The sequence below is a fragment of the Myotis daubentonii genome, chromosome 9 (genome assembly GCF_963259705.1).
Source record: "Myotis daubentonii chromosome 9, mMyoDau2.1, whole genome shotgun sequence".
Lineage (NCBI taxonomy): Eukaryota > Metazoa > Chordata > Mammalia > Chiroptera > Vespertilionidae > Myotis > Myotis daubentonii.
Window position 1 is genome coordinate 47500515 of NC_081848.1, and position 8526 is coordinate 47509040.

Consider the following 8526-nt stretch of genomic DNA (forward strand, 5'->3'; position numbering starts at 1 on the left):
CATTATTGTTGTTAAGTTGTATGAGTTCTTTATATATTTTGGATATTAGCCCTTTATCAGAAGTACCAATTGCAAATATCTTCTCCCATTTGGTTAGTTGTCATTTTGTTTTCTTGATGATTTCTTTTGCTATATAGTGTCAGATAGTCTAGTTTCATTCTTTTGCATGTGGCTTTCCAATATTCCCAGCACTATTTACTGAAGAGGCTTTCCTTTCTCCATTGTATGTTTTTGGCTCCTTTGTTGAAAATTCGTTACTTCTGGGCTCTCAATTCTGTTTCATTGGTCTCTGTGACTGTTTTTCTGCCAATCATACTGTTTTGATTATTGTAGCTTTGTAGAATAATTTGAAGTCAAGGAGTGTGATACCTCCACCTTTTTTTCCCCCCTCAGTTTTCCTTTGACTATTTGAGGACTTTTATGGTTTCATACAAATTTGAAGATTTTTGTTCTAAGTCTGAAAAATAACATTAATGGGGATTGCATCAAATGTGTATATCAGTTATGTAATATGGCCACTTTAGCAATGTTAATTCTTCCAATCATTGAACACGGCATATCTTCCCATTTCTTTGTGTGTTATTTGACCTTATTTCTAGGATATAGTGATTACTCCAAGGCTGTAGTCCCTCACGACTCTCAAATAAAAGCCTAGGGTATTATGGGTCCCCTTTACCTCAAATGGCCTATCTAACAAACTCTATCAAACCAGAACCGGAAAACGCCCCAAGTCTCTGCTAAGATCTTCAGCCTCCCACAGGCTGATTTCCACCGGCGTTTTGATATCTCACCAGCCCATGTGTAACTTAATGAGAAATTACACATGGAATTTCAGGCTCGTATTGCTACAGTTTTATTCTTTTCCAGGATCTTGGCCTCATAAGTCTTAGCTGCCTTGGCTTCTTTGACCTCAGACTTCTATGTACTCACCTACCACACTGCCAAAAGCCTTACGCTGTATCTTTTTGCTCAATCTCTATTCCTCATGAAATCATTTGGCAAATGCATTTATTTTTGAGGCATAAGGAAGGTTTACTGGGGAAATGACATTTAAATGGAGACATAGAGGAAAATAGGAGTGCAGTGGTCACTGAGAGCTGGAAATGCAGTTGCAGAAACTTCGGTGGGTGGGTGAAAGTAGTGATGTGGGAGGTTGAACTAATGATCCTTAACCAAAGTACTGTGTCTGGTACAGAACAAGCATTTAACAAATATCTTTGTGTTAAATATTAACTCTAATTCAATGAATATTTATTTAGTGTCTCCTTTATTCTTAGCACTAGGTTATTAACTGAGGAAACAAAATTTAATATATTATGTGCTTTTCTTTCAAGAAGTTAAAAATAATCAAAGGAATGTTTCTTTAAAAATGGTTCCCATTCAGCTGGCATGAATAAAGTGCTAGTTGCCGAATTTTTAAAAAATTTTTTTAAAATTAATGTTTTATTTTTAACAAAAACTGTATATATTTAAGGCATACAAGTTGATGTTTTGACACACCTGTATATAGTAAAGTGATTAATATAATCACCCTAATTAACATATCCATCTCTTTTCTTTTTATTGATTTCAGAGAGGAAGGAAGAGGGAGAGAGAGAGAGATAGAAACATCAGTGATGAGAGAGAATCATGGCTTGGTTGCCTCTTTCAAATCCCCCACTGGGGATCAAGCCCACAACCTGGGCATGTGCCCTTGACTGGAATTGAACCTGGGACCTTTCAGTTCACAGGCCGACGCTCTATCCATTGAGCCAAACGGGCTAGGGCCCATCTCTTTTCATAGCTACCTTTTTTTGAGGGAGATGGTATTGTGAGAACACCTGAAATTTATTTTCTTAGCAAATATTCAGTATAAAATACAACATTATTAACTACAGTTATCATGCTGTACATTAGCTCTCTAGAACTTAATCATCCTACAAAACAGCAACTTTGTACCCTTTGACCAACATCTCCCTGTTCCCCTTACCTCCCTAACCCTGGTAACCACTATTCTACTTTCTGCTTCTATGAATTTGACTGTCTTAGATTCCACATATAAGTGAGATCCTACAGTATATTTCTGTGTCTGACTTATTTCCCTTAGTATAATGTCTCCAGAAATATCCATGTTGTCACAAATGACAAGATTTCGATCTTTCTTAATGGCTGGACAATATTCCATTGTGTACATATACCATGATCATGTAATTTTTATCTTTCATTCTGTTAATGTAGTATATCACATAGAGTGATTTGCATATGTTAAACTAACCATGTATCCCAGGGATAAATCCCATTTGATCACAATTTTGATTTAATTAATGAAATGAAACAGCTTATGATAATTATATGAGAAGGTAGAGAATTTCACACTATGCAGGGGATATTTGTGAAAATGGAATGGTGAAGATTGTGGAATGGATGGTCAGAGAACCTCTAGTCAAATTTTAATTCAATGTTAAACAAAAAATGGGACCTGGAGACTCAGTAGGATCTGACCACTATAATCAATGAAGCTGATAAGAATCTTAGTTGCAGGCCCTGCGGCAGATGTCCTCACCTAGATTCACCTCCGCACAATGCTGTACTTCTTGTCTTTGGAATCATCTTTCTTTGCTGGGGTTTCTCCTAATATGTCTTACTTTCACTTTGGAATCTTCTCTCTTCCATTCATCAACTTTCCACAGTGTACATTCTCTATCTCTTTATCTTAACTAAACCTGATTGCCTGGGAAGGGTACATATGCTTCTCAGCTCTGTTGAAGAGAAGTTGCCTACTCCCCTCTCCTAAGACACTATTGTGTTGACATTCTCCTAGCTCTTTACCATATTTCTGAATCGTTGGTTTGCAGTCTTCATGGTAAAACAGTTTACTCACTGGCACCAGTGTTACCCAGCTATGAAACAACATGCTATTGTTTCAGAGTCCTTTACTGGCCACCCAGTTTCTTTTCCTCATTTGTTAAAGACTGTGCCACTGGCTTCTTGATTCTTTAACTATTTCAACACCTCGGTCATGGTAACTTCACAGTGTGGATGTTACCATTAGACAATGTGATCTCCAAGTGCCTAGACTATCTTCCACAATCCATATGTGAACTTGACTACAATCGCTCAAATAGATTCAATTGTATACGGCACCTTCCACCTCTGTGGTTTTCATAAATTAGAAGCTGTTTGTCTTTATGCTCTAACTTAAATAGCATTTCAATTATTACCTTTTGAGGTCTTGAAGAAGCTAATTATGAAACCATCTAGCCTATTCCTTTGGCAGCTCTTTGGCAGACTGGCCTATATTTTTCTTGGAATTTGTTATGTTAGAAATGCCTATTTCTTCCGAGATCAGAGGAGATCGGGCGCGTTCAGGGTGGTATGGCCGTAGACATGCCTATTTCTTTTGCAGTAACTTTCACCAGTTTATATTTCCAGATATTCATCCATTCCCATCTAGTTTCTAATTTTCTTTGAATAGAGTTGAAAAACATAATTTCTTAAAATTCTTTGAAATTTCTCTGTATTGTGGTCTTTCACTCATTGCAACTCTAAATTTGTGTTTCTGCTTTCTCCTTCTTCCAGTGAATTAGTGATCTTTCCTTCTTTCTCTCTCAGCCTGTGTCCACCTCTTTCATTCTTCTTTTTCTTTTTAGAATAATTTTCCTCCTCCTCCAAAGGCAACCAAAATTATGAAAATACAGTGTTCCAAAGCATCTTAGATATTTTTGCTACATACATATGTGCATGTGTATATGCATATATATGTACATATATACATATATGTATAATAACATTTTACAGTATTTAAAAACTACATCCTGTTTATAGTAGGAAAGGAATAAGATTGGGGCATATCAGGCAATTAGAACACACTTTAATTGCTTTGTACATAAAGTGCCGATATTTATTAAAGGTACTCTACTTTCTCCATTTTTATTTATCAGTGCTCTGTAAATGTTTTAAGAAGTGTTCAGCATTCTTTTACTTACCATCTGTGAGAAAAACCTGCAGACATTGTCTAGTACTTTCCTTAGAGCTATTTGCATTTCTTTATTTCTTAGACTGTAAACTATGGGATTAAGCAGAGGAGTCAGCACTGTATATGTCACTGCCATTAGCATATCTTCACGAAATGAATCACTGTCCTTGGGTCTCAAATAGACAAAGCCAGCAAATCCATAGTGTATGCACACTACGGTGAGGTGAGAGGAGCAAGTATAAAAGGCCTTATACCTCCCCTTTGCAGAAGGCATCTTCACCACGGTGGACACAATGAAGACATAGGAAATCATAATTAAAATGAAGCTGCCCACCAACACAGAGGCAGTGAACGCAAGAAGGATCGTTTTCTGAAAAAACGTGTAATCACAGGCGAGGGAGACTACAGGTGCGATGTCACAAAAGAAGTGCTGGATGGTGCTGGCGTCACAAAAAGACAAGTTGAATACTATGAGGACAATGCACAATGACACCACAATCCCAGTGACAGAAGAGGCCATCATGAGCTGCAAGCAGATCCTGTGGGTCATGAGGATGGGGTAGTGCAGTGGGCTGTGAATGGCAGTGTAACGGTCATAGGACATGGCGGCCATGATGAAGCAGTTATTGCCCGCTAAGCCAAAGAAGAAGAACATCTGTGTGGCGCACTCAGGAAGAGAGATGGTCTTGCTGTCTGAGAGCAGGTCCACCAGCATTCGGGGGAGGATGACCATGGTGGTACAGGTTTCTGAAAAGGACAGGCCAGAGAGGAAAAAGTACATGGGGGTGTGAAGGTTGTGACTGAGCTTGATGGCCACCATTACGGACACATTTGCAGCGAGGATAGTCATGTGGGAGAAGAAGATCAGCACAAAGAGGAGATCCTGCAGGTCTGGGAGACTGGAAAACCCCCGCAGGACGAATGTGCTCACTGTGGTTCGATTGCCCATCATCTAGGAGGCTCCGTAACTTTCTCCCGCAGAGGCAGATATTCTTGAGTCAAGACTCTGATGAGATCATAAAGAGCACTGATATCATCTGGACTTTAATCAAGGATCCCTGGGCAAAGGCAAGACATCTCTCAATGAGAGATCCTGAGAAATGGGAATTAAATACTCCTTGCTGAATTCAAGGTCAGGCCTCAGACTGATGAGAAAGATTCTCGTAGGAGATTCTGTATAAATGTCATAAAGTATGCCTGAATTTTTCCTGGGAACCCCCTCATTTATCTCTCCTTTTATCTCCTCTGCAGTCAAAATCTGCACAAAAGAGGGAAAGATGAAAAATACTTGTTTTTCTCCCTACAAGAGGGGTAGCAGGTGTAAAATGTTTGCATGTGATTTTATAGCCTGGCACACAGAAGTACCTGACAATGTTGACTCAATGCAAGTTTAAGAAGTAAGGAAATGTTTTTGAATGGCTTCCAAACATTCTTGGAAAGTAGTGCTACCCTCAGAGGTGCTCCCCAGGAGGCAGTGGCAGCTTGGCTAACAAGGAGGCCATCATGAACAGACCTAATAAATGAATTTACTGTTGAAATTTGTACTGGTTTTCTCTCCATGACAATAAGTTAAGGCTAGAGGTGTTCAATAACTGTCTCTCATTCATGCAGATCTTGAAGGCAAAATGGTATGGAGAGACCATCCCCATCCTAGATGGTTCATTTGTGTTCATGATGTCAGGATTAATTCTTGAACTCTCAGGAGAATTGCCAGGATGTTTTCTAACTGATATATTAGTGGGAAGGGCTGCTTTGTAGTGCAGCTCTTATTAGAGCTTAAGTTCCTCTGGTCATTTTCATGAGTTCATCCATTCTGCTGTGAGTGAGATGACAGCACGAAGGACAGGGATTTTCCCAACAATATGTGGTTTGGTTTCAGGCACTATTGTCAAGGAAGGAAAGGAAAACAGTGAGAGGACATGGGCATGGAGTTAACGGTTGAGGAAAAAATGGTAGAGACACACTGGGAAGTATTTTGTAAGATCTACAAAGCTTAAAGAAAATATACCTTTAGCTGAAAAGTTAGTGTGTTCTTTATGAATTACTGGGAAAAATTTACACAAAGAGGCATGGCAGGTAACCAGTGTTTACTCAATATCTGACATGTGCTTGTCAATATACTGTGTGTTTGATAGAATGTTCTCGCTAAATTTCTCCCAGAAACTCTGCATAATAAGCATTTCAAACCTGATGTTACAGAAATGGACACTTGGGTACAGGTTACTTAATTAACTACCCAAAGCCAGTGCATTAATTCCACAAATATTTATTTAATGTCTATGGTGTGTTAGTCAATCACATGTGTGGGAAATGTAACATGGGATAAGACATATAACCTCTCCTATCTCAGATAGAGAAAAATGCCATCAAGAGAATTAAATGAACGTTATATGACAGTGAGGGACTAAATGGCTATTTTGAACTGTAGAATCAGGAAAGCCCTTTCTAAGGAACCTACCCTTACTTTGTGATTGAAATGCAGTAAGCAGCCCACCTTTGAAAGACCTAGGGGGGAAACAACACACAAGAAATAGCTAGTGCAAAGATCTCACAGTGGGAATGAGCTTGACCTGTTCAAGGGATATGAAGACAATCAGTGTATCCAGAACACCTGTCTCATGTGTCATCTTAAACACCCTGTGAGAGAAATAGTACTATTGTGCCCATGCTTGAGATAAGGGAACGATGGCTTAGGAACTTATTTTGTGAAGGTCATAGTTTGTTGATAAATTCTGTGTTCATATTTGATTGCATTATGATGACATTTTTAGCATCTGACTTCTTTACTAGTCAAAGTAGAAGGCTATTTTACCAGTTTGTCCATGTACTTGCAGCATAACCTGGTAAATACAAGCATTTGTGTCATGAGAGTTCAACAAATAAATGGGATGCCATCTTCCCCAGGAAGCCTCACTGGGTTTTTTCTTAGATGCACTGACTAATTCTTCCCAACTCTGTTGTTTTCTCTCTTTAGCCTTTACCTAACTTAGACAGGTGCTAGAGGTTATTAGCTGTCTCCTTCAATACATTTCAATACCCATTAAGATATAGTCACATCAACTACCAATATGATAACTACATATTGACATTTAATACATACTAATTTAATGAATAATGTGTAAACTCTCAGAGTGGTATACTTGGAACAAAGCAAACAAAACTAGTATTTTCTGATCTAAACAATAAGCTACATTTCCTGTAGCATAAAATGTTACCTGGTTGCCATAACTGCTCCTACACTAAGGAGCGCATTGGGATCACCAGGGCAGTCTTCTTGAGAGTTATATATTCTCATTACAAGGCTAATCTTTCAAAGAAGAGAAAAGAAAAACTTCAGGAGAAATCGGCATGTTTAGAAACTCTCACTGTGATTCTGTTACTTCCTTTTTTCATTTGTACTGATAATAAATACGACTTTCCTCATAATGCTCAAGGGAACAAGTGATTGAGAATATGTTAATATGGCATCATTCCCATTGCTTCTGAGGGACAGAGTTTGAGGGAGATGTTTTCTGGCCCAGCATTTTGTGATAAATTCACCCTCATTGGGATATACACTTCTGTTGACTGAAAGGGTCAGTAATTGATTTCTTTCCCTGACAACCCTGTTACTCAGTTCAGTCATGCCCCACCCTTGCCGAGAGATCTAGGGACTTAGTATGCCTGATTTCTTTGAGATATCAGTGGAGACCTACAGGAATTTGAGGCTGCTTCTTGATACTACGCCACCTTGCAGACTCTTTTGTCCAGTCACCACATCAGAACCCTGAACAGTGGACACTGTAAACCAATCTACCTTCCAGGAGACACATCAAAACCATGGCCAGCCTGGGGACCCCTGGGACCATCATGCCATTCATCATTCCCCACCAGACTGAACTGGAGGGTTTTTTCTGGCAGCTACACTTAATTTCAGGGCATGGAGCAATGTTCGAAGGTGGAGCAATGGGGAATATTTATCACCAAGTGTTTGGAAAAGTGCATTCAGCTTTCTTTCAACCCAATCAGAATGAACATCAGCTTTGAGTCAGCTTTTCTACAATTTTCAGAGAAGCTACAGTAGTCTTCCTTTATCCATGGGATTATGTACCAAGACCCCTAGTGGATGCCTGAAACTGCGGATAATACTCAAGCCTGTATATATTGTGTTTTTTCCCTCTACATACATACTTTTTCATATAAAGGAAGTGCTTTATGACTTCTCTTTAGCATATTCAGATTGCTAACATCACTATTTTGTGCTTTGGGGCCATTATTAAATAATATGTGGGTTACTTGAACACAAGCACTGTGATACTGTGCCAGTCAAATTGATAACTAAAACAGCTACTCAGTGACTAACTGGGGTGAGGAGTAGCGCATATACAGCGTGGGTATGCTTCACATCCTGGACTGGACAGAGTAGGACAGTGCAAGACTTCATCATGCAACTCGGAATGGCCCACAATTTATTAATAATTTTATATATATTGAATTTTCCACTTAATATTTTCAGATCACAGTTGATACAGGGTGGGAAAATAAAGGACTATGTTTTATTGAGTTATAGGTATGAATTTTGATAGAAAAAT

General features: G+C 38.8%; 1 protein-coding gene across 1 annotated transcript; it reads right to left on the reverse strand.

Moving 5' to 3' along the window:
• Window positions 1-3935: 3935 nt before the first annotated feature.
• On the reverse strand, window positions 3936-5053 carry LOC132241896 (olfactory receptor 10T2-like). Its single transcript, XM_059710852.1, has one exon. It carries the CDS (start codon window positions 4905-4907, stop codon window positions 3936-3938), a length of 972 nt encoding a protein of 323 aa, XP_059566835.1. The 5' UTR covers window positions 4908-5053.
• Window positions 5054-8526: the final 3473 nt, after the last annotated feature.

Excerpts from the sequence above, each read along its gene's own strand:
- LOC132241896 (XM_059710852.1), bottom strand. The coding sequence starts at position 4,907 with ATGATGGGCAATCGAACCACAGTGAGCACATTCGTCCTGCGGGGGTTT.